Below are 27206 nucleotides of genomic sequence, written 5' to 3' on the forward strand. Positions count from 1 at the left end.
ACACACACACACACACACTCCCAGGCCCCACACACACACACACTCCCAGGCCCCACACTCACACACACTCCCAGGCCCCACACACACACACACTCCCAGGCCCCACACTCACACACACTCCCAGGCCCCACACACACACACACTCCCAGGCCCCACACTCACACACACTCCCAGGCCCCACACACACACACACACACTCCCAGGCCCCACACACACACACACACACACTCCCAGGCCCCCCTCCGCCAGGCCCCCCCCCCCAGGTCCCAGTGCCCCACACACACACTCCCAGGCCCCACACACACACACACACACACCCAGGCCCCACACACACACACACACACACACAAACTCCCAGGCCCCACACACACACACACACACACACACACTCCCAGGCCCCCCCCCCCCCCCCCCCCCAGGTCCCAGTACCCCACACACACTCACACACATGCTCCCAGGCCCCAGGCCCCCCCCCCCACACACACACACACACACAGCCCTCAGGCCCCACACACACACATAGCCCTCCCAGCAACCCCCACCCCCGGACAGGAATGGGACTGGAGGGGATCACATCCAGAGGGGAAAGTGGGGACAGCAGAGAGCGAGGTAACCATGGAAACAGGCTGCAAATGGGATGAAAGAAAGGTTAAGCGGTGTGGAGAGTGTCTGGAATGTTCTCAGGCTCCATGGGCCAGGAGAGGGTGGGAGGGCAGGCTGTGACAGGCTCCGTGGACCAGAGGGTGGGAGGGCAGGAGAGGGTGGGAGGGCAGGCCGTGTCGGGCTCTGTGGGCCAGGAGAAGGTGGGAGGGCAGGAGAGGGTGGGAGGGCAGGCTGTGACAGGCTCCGTGGACCAGAGGGTGGGAGGGCAGGAGAGAGTGGGAGGGCAGGCTGTGTCGGGCTCCGAGGGGCAGGAGAGGGTGGGAGGGTAGGAGAGGGTGGGAGGGCAGGAGAGGGTGGGAGGGCAGGAGAGGGTGGGAGGGCAGGCTGTGTCGGGCTCCGAGGGTTTGCTCTGCGCGGGACAGGCTCGGACACAGCGACGGAGCGGGACCTTCGACAGCATCCGCTTCACCGCCTTCTGCCTCTTGATGGTCGACCGGAAAAAGGGCTTGTCCCCCTGTGGAGAGAGAGAGAGAGAGATAGTGTGTGAGGGAGATGGCACTCCCTCAGTACTGTCCCTCCGACAGTGCAGCACTCCCTCAGTACTGCCCCTCCGACAGTGCAGCACTCCCTCAGTACTACCCCTCCGACAGTGCAGCACTCCCTCAGTACTGCCCCTCCCACAGTGCAGCACTCCCTCAGTACTGCCCCTCCCACAGTGAAGCACTCCCTCAGTACTGCCTCTCCGACAGTGCAGCACTCCCTCAGTACTGCCCCTCCCACAGTGAAGCACTCCCTCAGTACTGCCTCTCCGACAGTGCGGCACTCCCTCAGTACTGCCCCTGTGACAGTGCAGCGCTCCCTCAGTACTGCCCCTCCCACAGTGCAGCACTCCCTCAGTACTGCCTCTCCGACAGTGCAGCGCTCCCTCAGTACTGCCTCTCCGACAGTGCAGCACTCCCTCAGTACTGCCCCTCCGACAGTGCAGCACTCCCTCAGTACTGCCTCTCCGACAGTGCAGCACTCCCTCAGTACTGCCTCTCCGACAGTGCTAATTTTAGCTATGAAGAAAGATTGGATAGGCTGGGTTTGTTTCCCTTGGAATAGAGGAGGCTGAGGGGAGACCTGATTGAGGTGTATAAAATGATGAGGGGCCTGGATAGAGTGGATAGGAAGGATTTGTTTCCCTTGGAGGAGGGGTCAACAACCAGGGGGCATAGATTTAAAGTAATTGGGGGGAGGTTTAGAGGGGATTTGAGGGGAAACTTCTTCCCCCAGAGGGTTGTGGGGTCTGGAACTCACTGCCTGAAAGGGTGGTAGAGGCAGAAACCCTCACCACATTTAAAAAGTACTTTGACGTGCACCTGAAGTGCTGTAACCTGCAGGGCTACAGACCTAGAGCTGGAAAGTGGGATTAGGCTGGGTAGCTCTTGGTTGGCCGGCGTGGACACGATGGGCCGAATGGCCTCCTTCCGTGCTGTCAATTTCTATGGTTCTATGAACCCTGGACTCAATCGCTATCTTGAATAGACTCAAAGACTGAGCCTCCACAGCCCCCTGGGGCAGAGAATTCCAAAGATTCACCACCCTCTGGGTGAAGAAATTCCTCCTCATCTCAGTCTTAAATGGCCATCCACTTATCCTGAGACTATGCCCCTGGTTCTAGACTCCCCAGCCCGGGGGAAACATCCTCTCGGTATCTACCCTGTCAATCCCCCTCAGAATCTGGTATGTTTCAATGAGATCATCTCTCATTCTTCTAAACTCCAGAGAGTAAAGGCCCATTCTACACAATCTCTCCTCATAGGACAACCCTCTCACCCCAGGAATCAGTCTGGTGAACCTCCGTTACACTGCCTCCAAGGCAAGTATATCCTTCCTTCGATAAGGAGACCAAAGCTGTGCACGGTATATAATGAGTTGATCTAATGAGTGTTCCTTGCCTGTCTCTTGTAGTAAAACCTCTTGACTTTTGTGTAGAACTCATCGAGACAGGTCTGTCGCTCCGCAGTGAAAGTCTCACTCCTGCGTTGGACCTTGTGTAGTGACTCCCGGAGTCTCTGGATTCGGGTCCGGACACGCTTCTCCCTGCAAAACACAGCAGGCCAATGATTCTGGGGAGATATCCTTCTATCGGGTAGCCAGCAGCGTGGGAACTGAGTGACACACAGTGTGTGGCCTGCTCTCCCAGCCCCACAACCCCCACGGCCCATGGGGACAGCAGGTGGGGCAGTCAATAACACAAAAGACTTGCATTTCTATAGCGCCTTCCACGACCACCGGACATCCCACAGAGGTTTTACAGCCAATGAACTACTTTTGGAGTGTGCTCACTGTTGTAATGTGGGAAACGCGGCAGCCAATTTGCGCACAGCAAGCTCCCACACACAGCAATCTGTTTTGGTTCTCCATAAGAACATAAGAAATAGGAGGAGTAGTAGGCCATACGGCCCCTCGAGTCTGCTCCGATCATGGACTCAGCTCCACTTCCCTGCCCGCTCCCCATAACTCCTTATTCCCTTATCGGTTACGATTGTTCTGTTGATTGAGGGATAAATATTGGCCTGGACACCAGGGATAACTCCCCTGCTCTTCTTTGAAATAGTGCCATGGGATCTTTTTACATCCACCTGAGAGAGTAGACGGGGCCTCGGTTTAATGTCTCATCCGAAAGACGGCACCTCAGACAGTGCAGCACTCCCTCAGCACTGCACTGGAGAGTCAGCCTAGATTTACGTGCTCAAGTCCCTGGAGTGGGACTTGAACCCACAACCTTCTGACTCCGAGGCGAGGGTGCTGCCCACTGAGCCACGGATGACACCGCCATCACTGAGGAGGACTGCAGCAAATTGCAAGAGGACATTAACAACCTTGTAGAATGGGCATGAGGAGCAGGAGTCGGCCATTCAGCCCCTCGAGCCTGCTCCACCATTCAATGTGATCAAGGCTGATCTTCTACCTCAACTCCACTTTCCCGCCCGATCCCCATATCCCTTGATTCCCCTATTTAAGAAAAATAAGGAGGTCACATATTAGTTGTAAAATAAGAATCTAAATGGGGCAGAGGAGCAGAGGGATCTCGGAGTATAAATACACAAATCACTAAACGTTGTGACACAGGTTATCAAGGTCATAAAAAACAAACCAACCTATCTCTTTGCAAATAAACGGGGTTTATTTGCAAAGAGATAGAACTGAAATGTAGGGAAGTTATGATAAACGTAGAAACATAGAAAATAGGTGGAGGAGTAGGCCATTCGGCCCTTCGAGCCTGCACCACTATTCAATAAGATCATGGCTGATCATTCACCTCAGTACCCCTTTCCTGCTTTCTCTCCATACCCCTTGATCCCTTTAGCCGTAAGGGCCATATCTAACTCCCTCTTGAATATATCCAATGAACTGGCATCAACAACTCTCTGCGGCAGGGAATTCCACAGGTTCACCACTCTCTGAGTGAAGAAGTTTCTCCTCATCTCAGTCCTAAATGGCCGACCCTTTATCCTAAGACTGTGTCCCCTGGTTCTGGACTTCCCCAACATTGAGAACATTCTTTCTGCATCTAACCTGTCCAATCCTGTCAGAATTTTATACGTTTCCATGAGATCCCCTCTCATCCTTCTAAACTCCAGTGAATACAGGCCCAGTCGATCCAGTCTCTCCTCATATGTCAGTCCAGCCATCCCTGGAATCAGTCTGGTGAACCTTCGCTGCACTCCCTCAATAGCAAGAACGTCCTTCCTCAGATTAGGCGACCAAAACTGAACACAATATTCCAGGTGACCCTGTACAACTGCAGTAAGACCTCACTGTTCCTATACTCAAATCCCCTAGCTATGAAGGCCAATATACCATTTGCCTTCTACACTGCCAACTTTCAATGACTGATGAACCATGACACCCAGGTCTCGTTGCACCTCCCCTTTTCCTAATCTGCCACCATTCAGATAATATTCTGTCTTCGTGTTTTTGCCTCCAAAGTGGATAACCTCACATTTATCCACATTATACTGCATCTGCCATGCATTTGCCCACTCACCTAACCTGTCCAAGTCACCCTGCAGCCTCTTAGCGTCCTCCTCACAGCTCACACCGCCACCAAGTTTAGTGTCATCTGCAAACTTGGAGATATTACACTCAATTCCTTCATCTAAATCATTTATGTATATTGTAAAGAGCTGGGGTCCCAGCACTGAGCCCTGTGGCATTCCACTAGTCACTGCCTGCCATTCTGAAAAGGACCCATTTATCCCGACTCTCTGCTTCCTGTCTGCCAACCAGTTCTCTATCCACATCAGTACATTACCCCCAATACCATGTGCTTTGATTTTGCACACCAATCTCTTGTGCGGGACCTTGTCAAAAGCCTTTTGAAAGTCCAAATACACCACATCCACTGGTTCTCCCTTGTCCATTCTACTAGTTACATCCTCAAAAAATTCCAGAAGATTTGTCAAGCATGATTTCCATTTCATAAATCCATGCTGACTTGGACCGATCCTGTCACTGCTTTCCAAATGCGCTGCTATTTCATCTTTAATAATTGATTCCAACATTTTCCCCACTACTGATGTCAGGCTAACCGGTCTATAATTACCCGCTTTCTCTCTCCCTCCCTTTTTATAAAGTGGTGTTACATTAGCTACCCTCCAGTCCATAGGAACCGGTCTCGAACCTTGGTTAGACCACACTTGGAGTACTGTGTACAGTTCTGGTCGCCATATTATAAAAAGGATATAGAGACACCGGTGAGGGTGCAGAGAAGATTTACAAGGATGATACCAGGAATGAGAGGATATACATATCAGGAAGGGATGAACAGGCTGGGTCTCTTTCCTCTTAAAAATGAAGGCTGAGGGGATGACCTAATAGAGGTCTTTAAAAGCCATTTAGGACCGAGATGAGGAGAAACTTCTTCACCCAGAGAGTGGTGAACCTGTGGAATTCTCTACCACAGAACGTAGTTGAGGCCAATTCACTAAATATATTCAAAAAGGAGTTAGATGAAGTCCTTACTACTAGGGGATCAAGGGGTATGGCGAGAAAGCAGGAAGGGGGTACTGAAGTTGCATGTTCAGCCATGAGCTCATTGAATGGCGGTGCAGGCTCGAAGGGCCGAATGGCCTACTCCTGCACCTATTTTCTATGTTTCTAAAATGATGAAAGATTTTGATAGAGAGGATAGAGAAAGAATGTTTCCACTTGTGGGGAAGAGCATAACTAGAGGGCATCAATATCAGATAGTCACCAAGAAATCCAATGGGGAATTCAGAAGGAACTTCTTTACCCAGAGAGAGGTGAGAATGTGGAACTCGCTGCCACAATAGTATCGATGCATCTAAGGGGAGGCTGGACAAGTATATGAGGGAGAAGGGAATAGAGGGGTATGCTGATAGATTTAGATGAGGAAAGACGAGAGGAGGCTCGAGTGGAGCATAAACGCCGGCACGGACTGGTTGGGCCGAATGGCCTGTTTCTGTGCCGTATATCCCATGTATTTCTCCTCGGAGTCACACTCACCCATCCTGCCTTGGGCACGGATCTAGACTTGGGAATTCCAGGGTTCAGACGCAGTGATACAAAAGTTAGTTGAAGTGTGTTCCCCGATTCCCCTGGACCGTGCTGTGAAGGCACCGGTGATTACAAAATCTCAAAATACTTAAAAACCGGAACATTTCACACAACGAGTCAGCCAACAGCTTTGCAGGGGTGCACCCAAGTGGAGTGTGCCTTTAAATGCCGTGGGGAAAGGCGCTCACCGAGCGGGGGAGGTGTTGGACTGACAGAGACAACACCAAGGGCACCAATCTCCGGCAGCAACACAGGAGCCCCGGTTAGCACAGGGTCCACACCCACAGAATCCCATTTGGTCCACTGTGCCTGTGCTGGCTCTGAGAGAGAGAGAGCCAGCACAGGCTCGTTCCCCATAGTCCCCTCCAGTATTTATCCAAGTCCCCATTTGAAAGTTACTATTGAATCTACTTCCGCAGTGCGTTCCAGATCACAACAACTCGCTGCTTAAAGAAATATAAAAACAGACAGCGAGAGCTTCTGTTCTATATAAAAAGGAAGAGAGTAGCTAAAGTAAACGTTGGTCCCTTAGAGGATGAGACCGGGGAATTAATAATGCGGAACATGGAAATGGGGGATACTTTGAACAAATACTTTGTATCGGTCTTCACAGTGGAAGACGCTAAAACATCCAAATAATAGATAATGGTTTTATGAACGGGAAATCATGTTTGACAAATTTGCTGGAGCTCTGTGAGGTTGTATCAAGCAGGGTAGATAAAGGGGAACCAGTGGATGTGGTGTCTTTGGATTTCCAGAAGGCATTTGATAAGGTGCCTGCACAAGATAAAAGTTCACGGGGTTGGGGGTAATATATTAGTATAGAAAGAGGATTGGCTAACTAACAGAAAACAGAGCGTCGGGATAAATGATTCATTCTCTGGTTGGCAAACAGTAACCAGTGGGGTGCGGCAGGGATCAGTGCTGGGGTCTTAACTATTTACAATCTATATTTATATATTAATGACTTGGATGAAGGGACCGAGTGTAATGTCGCCAAGTTTGCTGATGATACAAAGATGGGTGGGAAAGCAAGTTATGAGGAGGATGCAAATAATCTGCAAACGGGTATAGACAGGCTCAGTGAGTGGGCAAAAATTTGACAGATGGAGTATAATGTGGGAAAGTGTGAGGTTATCCACTTTGGTAGGAAAAATAAAAAAGGAAATTACTATTTAAATGGGGAACGATTACAAAATGCTGCAGTACAGAGAGATCTCGGGGTCCTTCTACTTGAAATGCAAAAAGTTAGTATGCAGGTACAGCAAGTAATCAGGAAGGCAATTGAATGTTGGCCTTTATTGCAAGGGGGATAGAGTATAAAAGCAGAGAAGTCCTGCTACAACTGTACAGGGTATTGGTGAGGCCACACCTGGAGTACTGCGTACAGTTTTGGTCTCCGTATTAAAGGTAGGATATACTTGCATTGGAGGCAGTTCAGAGAAGGTTCACTAGGATGATTCCTGAGATGAGGGGGTTGTCTTATGAAGAAAGGTTGAGCCTATACATATTGGAGTTTAGAAGAATGAGAGGTGCTCTTATTGAAATGTATTCGATACTGAGGGGGCTTGACAGGGTAGATGCAGAGAGGATATTTCCCCTCATGGGGGATCTAGAACTAGGGGACATAGTCTCAGAATAAGGGGTCACCCATTTAAAACTGAGATGAGGAGAAATTTCTTCTCTCTGAGGTTTGTAAATCTGTGGAATTCTCTGCCCCAGAGAACTGTGGAGGTTGGGTCATTGAATATATTTAAGGCAGAGATAGACAGATTTTTGAGCGATAAGGGAGTAAAGGGGAGCGGGCAGGGAAGTGGAGCTGAGTCCATGATCAGATCAGCCATGATCTTATTGAATGGCGGAGCAGGCTCGAGGGGCCGAATGGCCGACTCCTGCTCCTATTTCTTATGTTCCCTCATCTTCCCTCTGGTCTTTTGCCGATTACTTTAAATCTGTGTCCTCTGGTTATCGACCCCTCTGTCACTGGGAACAGTTTCTCCATCAAAACCCCGCATGATTTTGAACACCTCCATCAAATCTCCCCTTACCCTTCTCTGCTCCAAGGAGAACAACCCCAGCTTCTCCAGTCTGTCCATGTAACTGACGCCCCTCATCCCTGGAACCATTCTGGTCAATGTCCTCTGCACCCTCTCCAAGGCCCCAACATCCTGCCTAAAGTGCGGTGCCCAGACTTGGCCACAATACTCCAGCTCTCGCTGCCTCCGGTTCCTGCCACCATTAAGACCCAGGCCCGGTTATTGTCCCAATCACGGGAGAGACCGGGGGGAGGGGGGGAATCGCGGGTCGCCACCGCCCGCAGGCGATGTTTGCCACGTACTTGGCGTTCTTCTCGTGCACGAGTAACTGGACCAGGCCCTCCTCGTCCGGGCTCCTCCACTCCAGAGTCACCTCCTCGGTGTCCACCACCGTGGGCCGCAGGAACAGTTCCCGAGCCTCTCGGAACAGCCACCCCTCTGGCGGGCGGTATTTCTGTCAAGGCAAAAGAGAAGACTGAGCCCGGGGGGGGTCGCCGTGGGTTTCCGCGGCAACTGCATTCCCGTCATCCGTCTGACCGTGTCCCCGCTCCACTCTGTCAGCCTCCCCGTGTCCCTGTCCCCCTCAGTGGAAGGAATGTCCGGCAGCAAGACTAGGAGAAAGCAGCAAGTGCTATGGAGCCATAGCGTCAGATCTAAAACATAGAGCGAGTGTGGTGGGATATCTGTGGATCCCAGCAGAGGTGTGTTGGGACATATATGGATCCCAGCAGAGGTGGGGGTGGGAGATCTGTGGATCCCAGCAGAGGTGTGTTGGGATATCAGTGGGGACCAGTAGAGGTGGGGTGGGAAATCTATGGATCCCAGCAGATGTGTATTGGGATATCTGTGGGGACCAGTAGAGATGGGGTGGGATATCTATGGGGACCAGTAGAAAAAGATAAAAAGACGGATATTTATAGTGCCTTTAACGACCACCGGACATCCCAAAGCACTTTACAGCCAATGAAGTGCTTTTAGAGTGTAATCACTGTTGTAATATGGGAAACGCGGCAGCCAATTTGTGCACAGCAAGCTCCCACAAACAGCAATGTGATAATGACCAGATAATCTGGAGTTTTTTTGTTGTTGATGGAAGGGTAAATATTGGCCAGGATACTCTGCTGCTCTTCTTCGAAATAGTGCCATGGGGTCTTTTATGTCCACCTGAGAGAGCAGGCGGGGCCTCGGTTTAACGTCTCATCCGAAAGACGGCACCTCCCTCAGTACTGTACTGGAGTGTCAGCCTGGGTTTTTTTACTATGGATCCCAGCAGAGGTGTGGTGGGATATCTGTGGATCCCAGTAGAGATCTGCTGGGATATCTATGGATCCCAGTAGAGGTGTGCTGGGATATCTGTGGGGACCAGTAGAGGTGTGCTGGGATATCTGTGGGGACCAGTCGAGGTGTGGTGGGATATCTGTGGGGACCAGTAGAGGTGTGGTGAGTTCTCTGTGGATCCCAGTAGAGGTGTGGTGGGATCTCTGTGGGGACCAGTAGAGGTATGGTGGGCTATCTATGGATCCCAGTAGAGGTGTGATGGGATATCTATGGATCCCAGTCGAGGTGTGGTGGGATATCTGTGGGGACCAGTCGAGGTGTGATGGGATATCTGTGGGGACCAGTAGAGGTGTGGTGAGATCTCTGTGGATCCTAGTAGAGGTGTGGTGGGATCTCTGTGGGGACCAGTAGAGGTATTGTGGGCTATCTATGGATTCCAGTAGAGGTGTGGGGGATATATATGGGACCAGTTGAGGTGTGGTGGGATATCTGTGGGACCAGTAGAGGTGTGGTGGGATATCTGTGGATTCCAGTAGAGGTGTGGTGGGATATCTGTGGGGACCAGTAGAAGTGTGGTGGGATATCTGTGGAGACCAGTAGAGGTGTGGTGGGATAGCTGTGGATCCCAGTAGAGTGGGATATCTGTGGATCCCAGTAGAGGTGTGGTGGGATATCCGTGGATCCCAGTAAAGGTGTGGTGGGATCTCTGTGGGGACCAGTAGAGATCTGCTGGGATATCTATGGATCCCAGTAGAGGTGTGCTGGGATATCTATGGATCCCAGTAGAGGTGTGCTGGGATATCTGTGGGGACCAGTCGAGGTGTGGTGGGATATCTGTGGGGACCAGTAGAGGTGTGGTGAGACCTCTGTGGATCCCAGTAGAGGTGTGGTGGGATCTCTGTGGGGACCAGTAGAGGTATGGTGGGCTATCTATGGATCCCAGTCGAGGTGTGGTGGGATATCTATGGATCCCAGTCGAGGTGTGGTGGGATATCTATGGATCCCAGTAGAGGTGTGCTGGGATATCTGTGGGGACCAGTCGAGGTGTTGTGGGATATCTGTGGGGACCAGTAGAGGTGTGGTGGGATATCTATGGGACCAGTAGATATGTGGTGGGATATCTGTGGATCCCAGTAGAGGTGTGGTGGGATATCTGTGGGGACCAGTAGAGGTGTGGTGGGATATCTGTGGGGACCAGCAGAGGTGTGGTGGGATATCTGTGGGGACCAGTAGAGGTGTGGTGGGATATCGGTGGATCCCAGTAGAGGTGTGGTGGGATATCTATGGATCCCAGTAGAGGTGTGGTGGGATATCTGTGGATCCCAGTAGCGGTGTGGTGGGATATCTATGGATCCCAGCAGAGGTGTGGTGGGATATCGGTGGATCCCAGTAGAGATGTGGTGGGATATCTGTGGATCCCAGTAGAGGTGTGGTGGGATATCTGTGGATCCCAGTGGAGGTGTGGTGGGATATCTGTGGATCCCAGTAGAGGTGTGGTGGGATATCTATGGATCCCAATAGAGGTGTGGTGGGATATCTGTGGATCCCAGTAGAGGTGTGGTGGGATATCTGTGGAATCACAGAATGATACCACACAGGAGAAGGCCATTCGGCCCATCGTTACTGTGCCAGCTCTGTGACAGAGCGATCCAATCAGTCCCACTCCCTGCTCTTTCCCCAGAGCTCTGCAAGAGCTGGCTCCAAGTATTTATCCAACTCCCTTTTGAAAGTTACGATTGAACTGCTTCCAGCGCTCTTTCAGGCAGCGCGTTCCAGATCACAAGTGGCGTCTAACGGAATTGGAGTGGGATTTCTATGAGATAGCTACAGAGTGCTGGTAGCAGTGTGGTGAGTGTGTTACATTAGCAACGTTCCTCCGACACTCACCACACAGTCAATATTGCTGATAATCTCCTCGATGCTCTTGTGACTTTGAATCAGGGGTAGAGCTCGCTTGAGTCCGATGCCCTTAATCTTGTCGCAGTAGTCACAGCCCATCAGAATGCAGAGGTCCACGAACTAGGACAGTGAGGCAAGGAAAGGGTTGGAGTCAGGAACGAGAGGTCACGTATCCCGCGCTCTGCTGATAGCCACGGGAATCTCCGGTATTTACAGCACACAATCAGGCTACTCGGCCCAACAGGGTCCGTGCTGGTTCCCCCACCCACCTTGCCCCCGCCGTCTCACCCCAGCAACACATTCTGCTGTTCCCTCGCGTGATTATCTACTTCCCCATAGAATCCCAGACATTTACAGCACAGAAGGAGGCCATTCGGCCCATCGTGTCCGCACCGGCCGACCAAAGAGCTATCCAGCCCACTTTCCAGCTCTCGGTCCGTAGCCCTGTAGGTTACGGCACTTTAGGTACTTTGTAAATGTGGTGAGGGTTTCTGCCTCGACCACCCTTTCAGGCAGTGAGTTCCAGACCCCCACCACCCTCTGGGTGAAGACATTTCCCCTCAAAACCGCCCCCCAATGACTTTAAATCTCTGCCCCCTGGTTGTTGACCGCTCTGCCAAGGGAAACAGGTCCGTCCTATCCACTCTATCCAGGCCCCTCAATTTTATACACTGCAATCAGGTCTCCCCTCAGCCTCCAAAGAAAACAGACCCAGCCTATCCAATCTTTCCTCATAGTCAAAATTCTCTAGTCCAGGCAGCATTCTCGTCAATCTCCTCTGCACCCTCTCCAGTGCAATCACATCCTTCCTGTGATGTGGTGACCAGAACTGCACGCAGTACTCCAGCTGTGGCCTAACCAGTGTTTTATACAGTTCAAGCATAACCTCCCTGCTCTTGTATTCTAAATCCTGAAATGCATCGATACTATTTGCCACAACCACTCCCTGTGGCAGCGAGTCCCACACACTCATCACCCTCTGGGTGAAGAAGTTTCTCCGGAATTTCCCTGTTGGATTTCCTGGTGACTATTTTTGGACCTCCCCACAAGTCTCAACCTCAGCCAGCTTGCATCCTCGATGTGGGGAGGCAACTCCGCATAAAACAAACCACTCGCTGATCACTGTGTTCCCAAGCAGATGTGCAGGTTCCACCTTCAATCTCGATTGGTCGCTCGGTTTGCCCCCCTGCCCCCCCCCCCCCTCACACTCCCCATCCTCTCACCCTCAGAGTCTTCATCCACGTGACCAATCTCCATCGGACTCCAGGCCACTCGCCCCAGGTTTCCCCGGCCTGTTTCCTCCCCCCCCCCCTCAGCTCTGACTATTCCCGCCCTCACCTCTTCCTCCACCCCACACCCTCGCCGTCAACAAGATCTCGCATTTCTATAGCACCTTCCACATCCGGCAGCAAGTCCCAAAGCGCTTCGCGGCCAACGAAGTACTTTCGGAGTGCGGCCACTGTTGTAATGTGGGAACCGCGGCAGCCAATTTGCGCACAGCAAGCTCCCACAAGCAGCAATGCGATTTGGACCAGATTAACGGGGCCGAGGTTGCTCTCCCTCTTTATGGTCATTTACTGAAGTGGATGGGCCAACCCGTCCTAAATTGCCCCCGGGCTGGGAGTGGGTTTCTGGGTCGCCCATCGGGCTCGCACCGACCCCACACCGAGCCCCGGCGGAAAATTACCCCATGGGGACGGATCGTAAGAACATATGAAATAGGAACAGGAGTCGGCCATTTGGCCCCTCGAGCCTGCTCCGCCATTCAATAAGATCATGGCTGATCTGATCATGGGCTCAGCTCCACTTCCCTGCCCGCTCCCCATAACTCTTTACTACCTTTTCGCTCAAAAATCTGTCCATCTCCGCCTTAAATACATTCAATGACCCAGCCTCCACAGCTCTCTGGGGCAGAGAATTCCACAGATTTACAACCCTCTGAGAAGAAATTTCTCCTCAGCTCATTTTAAATCAGCGGACCCCTTATTCTGAGACTATGCCCCCTAGTTTTAGTTTCCCCTATGATTGGAAATATCCTCTCTGCATCCACCCTGTCGAGCCCCCTCATTATCTTATGTTTCAATAAGATCACTTTTCATTCTTCTGAACTCCAATGACTAGAGGCCCAACCTACTCAACCTATCTTCATGAGTCAACCCCCTCATCTCCGGAATCAACCTAGTGAACCTTCTCTGAACTAACTTCAATGCAAGTTATCCCTCCTTAAATACGGAGACCAAATCTGTACGCAGTACTCCAGGTGTGGCCTCACCAATACCCTCTACAACTGTAGCAAGACTTATCTGCTTTTATACTCCATCCCCTTTGCAATAAAGGCCAATATTCCATTTGCCTTCCTGATCACTTGCTGTACCTGCATACTAACTTTTTGTGTTTCATGCACAAGGACCCCCAGGTCCCTCTGTACTGCAGCATTTTGCAACTTTTCTCCATTTAACATAACTTGCTTTTCTATTATAAAGTGGATAACCTCACATTTCCCACATTATACTCCATCTGCCAAATGTTTTCCCACTCACTTAGCCTGTCTATATAAAAGCAGGGAAGTCTTGCTACAGTTGTACAGGGTATTGGTGAGGTCACACCTGGAATACTGCGTGCAGTTTTGGTTTCCATATTTACGAAAGGATATACTTGCTTTGGAGGCAGTTCAGAGAAGGTTCACTAGGTTGATTCTGGGGATGAGGGTTGACTTATGAGGAAAGGTTGAGTAGGTTGGGCATCTACTCATTGGAATTCAGAAGAATGAGAGGTGATCTTATCGAAACGTATAAGATTATGAGGGGCTTTGACAAGGTGGATGCAGAGAGGATGTTTCCACTGATGGGGGAGACTAGAACTAGAGGGCACGATCTTAGAATAAGGAGCCGCCCATTTAAAACTGAGATGAGGAGAAATTTCTTCTCTCTGAGGGTTGTAAATCTGTGGAATTCACTGCCTCAGAGAGCTGTGGAAGCCGGGACAGTGAATAAATTTAAGACAGAAATAGACAGTTTCTTAACCGATAAGGGGTTATGGGGTTATGGGGAGCGGGCAGGGAAGTGGAGCTGAGTCTATGATCGGATCAGCCATGATCTTATTAAATGGCGGAGCAGGCTCGAGGGGCCGAATGGCCTACTCCTGCTCCTATTTCTTATGTTCTATTTTATGTTCTGGCCTCCCCCCACCAGAGGAAATAGTTCCTCTATCAACCCCTTTAATCATCTTAAACCCCTCGATCAGAGACCCCGTAACCTTCTACATTCGAGGGAATACACTCGAGGGAATACAGGCCCAGTCTGTGCCACCTGTTCCTATAATTTAACCCCTTTACCCCCGGTACCACTCTGAATCTGCGCTGCCCCCCCTCCCAGGCCGATATATCCTCCCCAAGGGGCGGGGCCCAGAGCTGGACACAGTGTCCAGATAGGCTCAGACCGAGGCTCTGTACAACAGAAGCATCAATCCTCCCCTTGGTTTCTGAATGTAACGGGCAGACAACGTGGGACATGGTACTCACAGGCCAGAGTCCAGCCTCACATTGAGGATAAGGATCGGTTCTCCCCTCCCAGGCCTGTGAAACTCAACGGATGGTCAAAAGGTCAGGCACTGACGGAGATCACGTGACTTAGACTTTACAAACCTGCTCCTGAGTGAGGTCCAGGGCTTTCAGGATCCCAGGCAGACAGAATTCTTCAACCCTTCTACAAACAGGGGAAAAATAACTCAATCAACAGCATGTTTAGGTACACAGAAGGCTGCTGGGACCAACAAGCAGAAGTTAATCCCATCAACCCTTCTCCCCTCGACACTGTGTGTGTGTGTGTGTGTGTGTGTGTCTATCTCCCTCGGATTGGAAAGTAGCTAATGTAACGCCTCTGTTTAAAAAAGGGGGCAGACAAAAGGCAGGTAACTATAGGCCGGTTAGTTTAACATCTGTAGTGAGGAAAATGCTTGAAGCTATCATTAAGGTAGAAATAGCGGGATATCTAGATAGGAATAGTGCAATCAAGCAGACGCAACATGGATTCATGAAGGGGAAATCATGTTTAACTAATTTACTGGAATTCTTTGAGGATGTAACGAGCATAGTGGATAGAGGTGTACCGATGGATGTGGTGCATTTAGATTTCCAAAAGGCATTCGATAAGGTGCCACACAAAAGGTTACTGCAGAAGATAAAGGTACGCGGAGTCAGAGGAAATGTATTATCATGGATAGAGAATTGGCTGGCGAACAGAAAGTAGAGAGTCGGGATAAATGGGTCCTTTTCGGGTTGGAAATCGGTGGTTAGTGGTGTGCCACAGGGATCGGTGCTGGGACCACAACTGTTTACAATATACATAGATGACCTGGAAGAGGGTTCAGAGTGTAGTGTAACAAAATTTGCAGATGACACAAAGATTAGTGGGAAAGCGGGTTGTGTAGAGGACACAGAGAGGCTGCAAAGAGATTTGGATAGGTTAAGCGAATGGGCTAAGGTTTGGCAGATGGAATACAATGTCGGAAAATGTGAGGTCATCCACCTTGGGAAAAAAAAACAGTAAAAGGGAATATTATTTGAATGGGGAGAAATTACAACATGCTGAGGTGCAGAGGGACCTGGGGGTCCTTGTGCATGAATCCCAAAAAGTTAGTTTGCAGGTGCAGCAGGTAATCAGGAAGCCGAATGGAATGTTGGCCTTCATTGTGAGAGGGATGGAGTACAAAAGCAGGGAGGTCCTGCTGCAACTGTATAGGGTATTGGTGAGGCCGCACCTGGAGTACTGCGTGCAGTTTTGGTCACCTTACTTAAGGAAGGATATACTAGCCTTGGAGGGGGTACAGAGACGATTCACTGGGTTGATTCCGGAGATGAGGGGGTTACCTTATGATGATAGATTAAGTAGACTGGGTCTTTACTCGTTAGAGTTCAGAAGGATGAGGGGTGATCTTATAGAAACACTTAAAATAATGAAAGGGATAGACAAGATAGAGGCAGAGAGGTTGTTTCCACTGGTCGGGGAGACTAGAACTAGGGGGCACAGCCTCAAAATACGTGGGAGCCAATTTAAAACGAGTTGAGAAGGAATTTCTTCTCCCAGAGGGTTGTGAATCTGTGGAATTCTCTGCCCAAGGAAGCAGTTGAGGCTAGCTCATTGAATGTATTCAAATCACAGATAGATAGATTTTTAACCAATAAGGGAATTAAGGGTTACGGGCAGCGGGCGGGTAAGTGGAACTGAGTCCATGGCCAGATCAGCCATGATCTTGTTGAATGGCGGAGCAGGCTCGAGGGGCTAGATGGCCTACTCCTGTTCCTAATTCTTATGTTCTTATGTTCTCTCTCACTGTCTCTCCCTCTCTCTCTCTATCTATCTCCCCTCTCTCTCTGTGTGTCTCTCTCTCTCTCGCTCTCTCTCTGTCTCTCTCCCTCTCTCTGTCTCTCTCCCCCTCTCTGTCTCTCTCCCTCTCTCTGTCTCTCTCCCTCTCTCGGTCTCTCTCCCTCTATCACTGTGTGTCTCTCTCTCTATCTCCCTCTCTCACTGTGTGTGTCTCTCTCTATCTCCCTCTCTCCCTCCGTCCCTCCCTCTCTGGGACTCCCTCCCTCTCCCCCTCCGGGACTCCCTCCCTCTCCCCCTCCCTGAGACTCCCTCCCTGGGACTCCCTCTCTCCCTCTCTCCCTCCCTCCCTCCCTCTCTGGGACTCACTCTCTCCCTCCCTCCTTCCCTTCCTGGGACTCCCTCCTTTCCTGGGACCATCATTTTCCAATCCTCTCTGGCTACAGGTGTGGTGCCAGAGGACTGGAGAACTGCTAACGTTGTACCTTTGTTTAAAAAGGGAGAAGAGGATAGACCGAGTAATTACAGGCCAGTCAGTTTAATCTCTGTGGTTGGCAAATTATTGGCATCAATTCTGAGTTACAGTATAAATATTCATTTAGAATGTCACGGATTAATCAGCACAGATTTGTTAAGGGAAGGTTGTGTCTGACTAACTTGATTGAATTTGTCGAGGAGGTAACCAGGAAGGTCGATGAGGGTAGAGCGTATGATGTAGTGTATATGGATTTTAGCAAGGCTTTTGATAAGGTCCCACATGGCAGACTGGTCACGAAAGTAAAAGCCCATGGGATCCAGGGCAAAGTGGCAAGTTGGATCCAAAATTGGCTCGGAGGCAGGAAGCAAAGGGTAATGGTTGATGGGTGTTTTTGTGGCTGGAGGGCTGTATCCAGTGGGGTTCCACAGGGCTCAGTTCTGAGTGCTGGGTCCCTTGCTTTTTGTGGTATATATCAATGATTTAAACTTGAATATAGGGGTATGATTAAGAAGTTTGCAGATGATACGATAATCGGTTGTGTGGTTGATAATGAAGAAGAAAGCTGTAGACTGCAGGAAGATGTCAATCTACTGGTCAGGTGGGCAGAACAGTGGCAAATGGAATTTAATCCGGAGAAGTGTGAGGTAATGCATCTGGGGAGGGCTAATAGGGAAAGGGAATACACATTAAATGGTACAACACTGAGACGTGCAGAGGAACAAAGGGACCTGGGAGTTCATGTCCACAGATCCCTGAAGGTAACAGACCAGGTAGATAAGGTGGTTAAGAAGGCATAGGGAATGCTTGCCTTTATTAGCCGAGGAACGGAATACAAAAGCAAAGAGGGTTATGCTTGGACTGTATAAAACGATGGTTAGGCCACAGCTGGAGTACTGCGGCAGTTCTGGTCACCACATTACAGGAAAGATGTGATTGCACTGGAGAGGGTACAGAGGAGATTTACGAAGATGTTGCCTGGACTGGAGAATTTTAGCGATGAGGAAAGATTGGATAGGCTGGGGTTGTTTTCTTTGGAACAGAGGAGGCTGAGGGGAGACCTGATTGAGGTGTATAAAATTATGAGGGGCCTGGATAGAGTGGATAGGAAGGACCTGTTTCCCTTGGCAGGGGGGTCAACGACCAGGAGGCATAGATTTAAAGTAATTGGGGGGAGGTGGAGGTTTAGAGGGGATTTGAGGGAAATTTCTTCACGTAGCGGGTTGTGGGGTCTGGAACTCACTGCCTGAAAGGGTGGTAGAGGCAGAAACCCTCACCACATTTAAAAAGTACTTGGATGTGCACCTGAAGTGCAGTAACCTGCAGGGCTACGGACCTAGAGCTGGAAAGTGGGATTAGGCTGGGTAGCTCTTGGTCGGCCGGCACGGACACGATGGGCTCTCAGCCTCCTCTGTTCCAAAGAAATCAGACCCAGCATCTCCAATCTTTCCTCATAGCCAACATTCAGGTAACATTCTTGTAAATCTCCTCTGCACCCTTTCCAGTGCAATCACATCTTTCCTGTAATGTGGTGACCAGAACTGCACGCAGTACTCCAGCTGTGGCCTAACCAGTGTTTTATACAATTCAAGTATAACCTCCCTGCTCTTGTATTCCATGCCTCGACTAATAAAGGCATGCATTCCATTTTCCTTCTTAACCACATGATCTACCTGGCCTGCTACCTTCAGGGTTCTGTGGACATGCACTCCCAGGTCGCTTTGTTCCTCTGCACTTCTCAGTGTCCTACCATTTAATGTGTATTCACTTTCCCTGTTAGCCCTCCTCAAATGCATTACCTCACACTTCTCTGGATTGAATTCTATTTGCCACTGTTCTGCCCAGCACATTGATATCTTCCTGCAGTCCGCAACTTTCTTAGAAACATAGAAAATAGGTGGAGTAGGCCATTCGGCCCTTCGAGCCTGCACCGCCATTCAATGAGTTCATGGCTGAACATGCAACTTCAGTACCCCATTCCTGCTTTCTCCCCATACCCCTTGATCCCCCCTAGTAGTAAGGACTACATCTAACTCCTTTTTGAATATATTTAGTGAATTGGCCTCAACAACTTTCTGTGGTAGAGAATTCCACAGGTTCACCACTCTCTGGGTGAAGAAGTTTCTCCTCATCTCAGTCCTAAATGGCTTACCCCTTATCCTTAGACTGTGACCCCCGGTTCTGGACTTCCCCAACATTGGGAACATTCTTCCTGCATCTAACCTGTCTAAACCCATCAGAATTTTAAACGTTTCTATGAGGTCCCCTCTCATTCTTCTGAACTCCAGTGAATACAAGCCCAGTTGATCCAGTCTTTCTTGATATGTCAGTCTCGCCATCCCGGGAATCAGTCTGGTGAACCTTCGCTGCACTCCCTCAATAGCAAGAATGTCCTTCCTCAAGTTAGGAGACCAAAACTGTACACAATACTCCAGGTGTGGCCTCACCAAGGCCCTGTACAACTGTAGCAACACCTCCCTGCCCCTGTACTCAAATCTCCTCGCAATGAAGGCCAACATGCCATTTGCTTTCTTAACCGCCTGCTGTACCTGCATGCCAACCTTCAATGACTGATGTACCATGACACCCAGGTCTCGTTGCACCTCCCCTTTTCCTCATCTGTCACCATTCAGATAATTGTCTGTCTCTCTGTTTTTACCACCAAAGTGGATAACCTCACATTTATCCACATTATACTTCATTTGCCATGCATTTGCCCACTCACCTAACCTAACCAAGTCACTCTGCAGCCTCATAGCATCCTCCTCGCAGCTCACACTGCCACCCAACTTAGTGTCATCTGCAAATTTGGAGACACTACATTTAATCCCCTCTTCTAAATCATTAATGTACAGTGTAAACAGCTGGGGCCCCAGCACAGAACCTTGCGGTACCCCACTAGTCACTGCCTGCCATTCTGAAAAGTACCCATTTACTCCTACTCTTTGCTTCCTGTTTGACAACCAGTTCTCAATCCATGTCAGCACACTACCCACAATCCCATGTGCTTTAACTTTGCACATTAATCTCTTGTGTGGGACCTTGTCGAAAGCCTTCTGAAAGTCCAAATACACCACATCAAATGGTTCTCCCTTGTCCACTCTACTGGAAACATCCTCAAAAAATTCCAGAAGATTTGTCAAGCATGATTTCCCTTTCACAAATCCATGCTGACTTGGACCTATCATGTCACCTCTTTCCAAATGCGGTGTTATGATATCCTTATTAACTGATTCCATCATTTTACTCACTACTGATGTCAGGCTGACCGGTCTATAATTCCCTGTTTTCTCTCTCCCTCCTTTTTTTAAAAAGTGGGGTTACATTGGCTATCCTCCACTCCATAGGAACTAATCAAGAGTCTATGGAATGTTGGAAAATGACTGTCAATGCATCCACTATTTCCAAGGCCACCTCCTTAAGTACTCTGGGATGCAGTCCATCAGGCCCTGGGGATTTATCGGCCTTCAATCCCATCAATTTCACCAACACAATTTCCCGACTAATAAGGATTTCCCTCAGTTCCTCCTCCCAACTAGACCCTCTGACCCCTTTTATATCCGGAAGGTTGTTTGTGTCCTCCTTCGTGAATACCGAACCAAAGTACTTGTTCAATTGGTCTGCCATTTCTTTGTTCCCAGTTATGACTACCCCTGGTTCTGACAGCAAGGGAACCTACGTTTGTCTTTACTAACCTTTTTCTCTTTACATATCTATAGAAGCTTTTGCAGTCCATCTTAATGTTCCCTGTAAGCTTCCTCTCGTACTCTATTTTCCCTGCCCTAATCAAACCCTTTGTCCTCCTCTGCTGAGTTCTAAATTTCTCCCAGTCCCTGGGTTTGCTGCTATTTCTGGCCAATTTGTATGACACTTCCTTGGCTTTGATACTGTCCCTGATAGCCATGGTTGAGCCACCTTCCCTTTTTTATTTTTACACCAGACAGGGATGTACAATTGTTGTAGTTCATTCATGCGGTCTCTAAATGTCTGCCATTGCCCATCCACAGTCAACCCCCTAAGTATCATTCACCAATCTATCCTAGCCAATTCACACCTCATACCTTCAAAGTTACCCTTCTTTAAGTTCTGGACCATGGTCTCTGAATGAACTGTTTCATTCTCCATCCTAATGTAGAATTCCACCATATTATGGTCACTCTTCCCCAAGGAGCCTCGCACAACAAGATTGCTAATTAATCCTCTCTCATTACACAACACCAAATCTAAGGTGGCCTCCCCCCTAATTGGTTCCTCGACATATTGGTCTAGAAAACCATCCCGTACGCACTCCAGGAAATCCTCCTCCACCGTATTGCTTCCAGTTTGGTTAGCCCAATCTATATGCATATTAAAGTCACCCATGATAACTTCTTCATTATCAGCCTCACAGCCTATTTTTGTATCATCTGCAAACTTCTTAATCATACCCCCAACATTCAAGTCCATGTCATTGATGTATACCACAAAAAGCAAGGGACCCAGTACTGAGCCCTGTGGAACTTCCTGGAAACATCCTTCCAGTCACAAACACACATCAACCATTACCCTTTGCTTTCTGCCTCCGAGCCAATTATGGATCCACTTTGCCACTTTTCCCTGGATCCCATAAGCTTTTACTTTCGTGACCAGTCTGCCATGTGGGACCTTATCCAAAGCCTTGCTAAAATCCAGATACACTACATCATGGGTACTGCCCTCATCGACCTCATAGAATGCATACGGGATTGTTTCTTAGAACAGTATGTAACAGAGCTTACAAGGGAGCAAGCCATTTTGGATCTGGTCCTGTGTAACGAGACAGGAAAAATAAACGATCTCCAAGTAAAAGATCCTCTCGGAATGAGTGATCACAATATGGTTGAATTTGTAATACAGATTGAGGGTGAGGAAGTTGTGTCAGAAACGAGCGTACTATGCTTAAACAAAGGGGACTACAGTGGGATGAGGGCAGAGTTGGCTAAAGTAGACTGGAAACAAGGACTAAACGGTGGCACAATTGAGGAACAGTGGAGGACTTTTAAGAAGCTCTTTCATAGTGCGCAAACAAAAATATATTCCAGTGAAAAAGAAGGGCGGCAAGAGAAGGGATAACCAGCTGTGGATAACCAAAGAAATAAAGGAAAGTATCAAATCAAAGACCAATGCGGATAAGGTGGCCAAGGTTAGTGGGAAACGAGAGGATTGGGAAAATTAAAAGAGATGGCGGAAGTTATAGCAGATGCATTTGTTATAATCTACCAAAATTCTCTGGACTCTGGGGAGGTACCAGCGGATTGGAGAGCAGCTAATGTAACGCCTCTGTTTAAAAAAGGGGGCAGGCAAAAGGCAGGTAACTATAGGCCGGTTAGTTTAACATCTGTAGTGGGGAAAATGCTTGAAACTATCATTAAGGAAGAAATAGCGGGAGATCTGGATAGGAATAGTGCAATCAAGCAGACGCAGCATGGATTCATGAAGGGGAAATCATGTTTAACTAATTTACTGGAATTCTTTGAGGATATAACGAGCATGGTGGATAGAGGTGTACTGATGGATGTGGTGTATTTAGATTTCCAAAAGGCATTCGATAAGGTGCCACACAAAAGGTTACTGCAGAAGATAAAGGTACGCGGAGTCAGAGGAAATGTATTAGCATGGATAGAGAATTGGCTGGCGAACAGAAAGCAGAGAGTCGGGATAAATGGGTCCTTTTCGGGTTGGAAATCAGTGGTTAGTGGTGTGCCACAGGGATCGGTGCTGGGACCACAACTGTTTACAATATACATAGATGACCTAGAAGAGGGGACAGAGTGTAGTGCAACAAAATTTGCAGATGACACTAAGATTAGTGGGAAAGCGGGTTGTGTAGAGGACACAGAGAGGCTGCAAGGAGATTTGGATAGGTTAAGTGAATGGGCTAAGGTTTGGCAGATGGAATACAATGTCGGAAAGTGTGAGGTCATCCACCTTGGGGAAAAAAAAACAGTACAAGGGAATATTATTTGAATGGGGAGAAATTACAACATCCTGCGGTGCAGAGGGACCTGGGGGTCCTTGTGCATGAATCCCAAAAAGTTAGTTTGCAGGTGCAGCAGGTAATCAGGAAGGCGAATGGAATGTTGGCCTTCATTGCGAGAGGGATGGAGTACAAAAGCAGGGAGGTCCTGCTGCAACTGTATAGGGTATGGGTAAGGCCGCACCTGGAGTACTGCGTGCAGTTTTGGTCACCTTACTTAAGGAAGGATATACTAGCTTTGGAGGGGGTACAGAGACGATTCACGAGGCTGATTCCGGAGATGAGGGGGCTACCTTATGATGATAGATTGAGTAGACTGGGTCTTTACTCCTTGGAGTTCAGAAGGATGAGGGGTGACCTTATAGAAACATTTAAAATCATGAAAGGGATAGACAAGATAGAGGCAGAGAGGTTGTTTCCACTGGTCGGGGAGACTAGAACTAGGGGGCACAGTCTCAAAATACGGGGGAGCCAATTTAAAACCGAGTTGAGAAAGAAAAAGTACACAGCCATGATCTGATTGAATGGCGGAGCAGGCTCGAGGGGCTAGATGGCCTACTCCTGTTCCTAATTCTTATGTTCTTATGTTCTTATGACCTTCCTGGTTACCTCCTCGAAAAATTCAAATCAAGTTAGTCAGACATGACCTTCCTTTAACAAATCCATGCTGACTGTCCTTGATTAATCCGTGTCTTTCCAAATGAAGATTTTTCCTGTCCCTCAGGAACTTTTCCAATATTTTTCAACCACTGAGGTTAGGCTGACTGGCCTGTAATTACTCGGTCTCTCCCTTTCTCCCTTCTTAAAGAAAGGTACAACATCAGCAGTCCTCCAGTCCTCTGGCACCACACCTGAAGCCAGAGAGGATTGGAAAATGATGGTCAGAGCCTCTGCTATTTCCTCTTTTGCTTCTCTTAACAGCCTGGGATACATTTCATCTGGGCCTAGGGATTTATCCACTTTCAAAGCTGCTAAGCCCCTTAAATTTGCTCTCTAACTATGTTTATCTCGTCTAATATTTCACACTCCTCCTTCCTCATTGCAAAGTCTGCATCGCCCCCTTCTTGTAAAAACAGACACAAAGTATTCATTAAGAATCATACCCACGTCTTCCGCCTCCACACACAGATAACCGTTATGGTCTCTAATAGACCCCACCCTTGCTCTAGTTATCCTTTGGCTCTCAGTGTATTTGTAAAACACCCCTCCCCCGGGCGCGCGGTGCTGGCTCTCCACGCGGACGGACGGTGTCACCGCGCCGAGCCACACCGCGCCGAGCCACACCGCCCCGAGCCATACCGCCCCGCGCTCGGACGGCCGATCACAAACTCACGCGTCCCTCTTGGCGTTGACGTTGCGGACGAGGACGGTGCATCCGAAGGGGAGGGCGTCCATGTCCTCAGTGGCTGTGCAGTCCACCTTGCCCGCCTTCACCAGTGCCGCACACGTGGCCTCTGCCTCGCCAGGTGCCTGTCACCGGCAACCGAGAACATCACCGGCAAGTCTGGAATAACCGGGGTCCGCTCTGCACCCTACCGACTGCCCCTTCCGTGTGCTCCGCACCGACACGTTCCCACCCCCCCGACTCACACCACCCCCCCCGACTCACACACCACCCCCCCCCACCCCCGACTCACACACCACCCCCCCCACCCCCGACTCACACACCACCCCCCCCACCCCCGACTCACACACCACCCCCCCCACCCCCGACTCACACACCACCCCCCCCCACCCCCGACTCACACACCACCCCCCCCCACCCCCGACTCACACACCACCCCCCCCCCCCCCCGAGTCACACACCATCCCCCCCCCGACTCACACACCATCCCCCCCCCCCCCGAGTCACACACCATCCCCCCCCCAACTCACACACCATCCCCCCCCGACTCACACACCACCCCCGACTCACACACCACCCCCCCACCCCCGACTCACACACCACCCCCCCCCACCCCCGACTCACACACCACCCCCCCCACCCCCGACTCACACACCATCCCCCCCCCCCCCCCGAGTCACACACCATCCCCCCCCCAACTCACACACCATCCCCCCCCCGACTCACACACCACCCCCGACTCACACACCACCCCCCCACCCCCGACTCACACACCACCCCCCCACCCCCGACTCACACACCACCCCCCCCCACCCCCGACTCACACACCACCCCCCCCACCCCCGACTCACACACCACCCCCCCCACCCCCGACTCACACACCACCCCCCCACAACCCCCCGACTCACACACCACCCCCCCACAACCCCCCGACTCACACACCATCCCCCCCCCGACTCACACACCATCCCCCCCCCGACTCACACACCACCCCCCCCACCCCCGACTCACACACCACCCCCCCACCCCCGACTCACACACCACCCCCCTCAACCCCCCGACTCACACACACCCCCCCCACAACCCCCCGACTCACACACCACCACCCCCCCCGACTCACACACACCCTCCCACTACCCCCGACTCACACACCACCCCCCACAACCCCCGACTCACACAGCACCCCCCCCCAACCCCCGACTCACACACCACCCCCCCCCCAACCCCCGACTCACACACCATCCCCCCCCCGACTCACACACCACCCCCCCCACCCCCGACTCACACACCACCCCCCCCACCCCCGACTCACACACCACCCCCCTCAACCCCCCGACTCACACACACCCCCCCCACAACCCCCCGACTCACACACCACCACCCCCCCCGACTCACACACACCCTCCCACTACCCCCGACTCACACACCACCCCCCACAACCCCCGACTCACACACCACCACCCCCCCAACCCCCCGACTTACACACCCCCCCCCCCAACCCCCCGACTCACACACACCACCCCCCCAACCCCCGACTCACACACCACCCCCCCCAACCCCCGACTCACACACCACCCCCCCAACCCCCGACTCACACACCACCCCCCCCCCCATCCCCGACTCACACACACCCTCCCCCCCCAACCCCCCGACTCACACACCACCCCCCCCACCCCCGACTCACACACCACCCCCCCCAACCCTCGACTCACACACCACCCCCCCCCATCCCCGACTCACACACACCCTCCCCCCCCAACCCCCCGACTCACACACCACCCCCCCCCAACCCCCCGACTCACACACCACCCCCCCCAACCCCCCGACTCACACACCACCCCCCCCACCCCCGACTCACACACCACCCCCCCCACCCCCGACTCACACACCACCCCCTCCCCAACCCTCGACTCACACACCATCCCCACCCCGACTCACACACCACCCCCCCCAACCCCCCGACTCACACACCACCCCCCCCAACCCCCGACTCACACACCCTCCCCCCCACCCCCGACTCACACACTACCCCCCCCACCCCCGACTCACACACCACCCCCCCCACCCCCGACTCACACACACCCCCCCCCCACACCCGACTCACACACCCCGCCCCCAACCCCCGACTCACACACCACCCCTCCCACCCCGACTCACACCACCCCCCCCCAACCCCCCGACTCACACACACCCTCCCCCCCAACCCCCCGACTCACACACACCCCCCCCCCCAGCCCCCCGACTCACACACACCCCCCCCCAACCCCCGACTCACACACCACCCCCCCCCCACCCTCGACTCACACACACCCCCACCCCCGACTCACACACCCCCACCCCCACACCCGACTCATACACCACCCCCCCCAACCCCCGACTCACACACACCCCCCCCCCCCCCGACTCACACACACCCCCCCCCCCGACTCACACACCACCCCCCCAACCCCCGACTCACACACACCCCCCCCCGACTCACACACACCCCCCCCCCGACTCACACACACCCCCCCCCCCGACTCACACCCCCCCCCCCCCCCGACTCACACACCACCCCCCCAACCCCGACTCACACACACCCTCCCCCCCCAACCCTCGACTCACACACCCCCCCCCCAACCCCCGACTCACACACACCCTCCCCCCCCCCCAACCCCCCCGACTCACACACCACCCCCCCCCCAAC

The 27206-nt window shown here is 51.4% G+C and overlaps 1 protein-coding gene across 1 annotated transcript in view; it reads right to left on the reverse strand.

The window, feature by feature from the left end:
• Positions 1-550: 550 nt before the first annotated feature.
• Positions 551-27206, reverse strand: part of LOC139264178 (flap endonuclease 1-like) — a 35753-nt gene continuing 9097 nt past the window's right edge. The window contains exons 2-7 of the mRNA XM_070880263.1: positions 24509-24645; positions 15028-15088; positions 11373-11504; positions 8510-8661; positions 2544-2688; positions 551-1117 (exon numbers count right to left, since the gene is read on the reverse strand). Coding sequence (XP_070736364.1) covers positions 650-1117; positions 2544-2688; positions 8510-8661; positions 11373-11504; positions 15028-15088; positions 24509-24645 — 1095 coding nt within the window. The 3' untranslated portion in view covers positions 551-649. The remainder of the gene's footprint in view (positions 1118-2543; positions 2689-8509; positions 8662-11372; positions 11505-15027; positions 15089-24508; positions 24646-27206) is intronic.

This window comes from Pristiophorus japonicus, chromosome 5 (genome assembly GCF_044704955.1).
Source record: "Pristiophorus japonicus isolate sPriJap1 chromosome 5, sPriJap1.hap1, whole genome shotgun sequence".
NCBI classification, from domain to species: Eukaryota; Metazoa; Chordata; class Chondrichthyes; family Pristiophoridae; genus Pristiophorus; species Pristiophorus japonicus.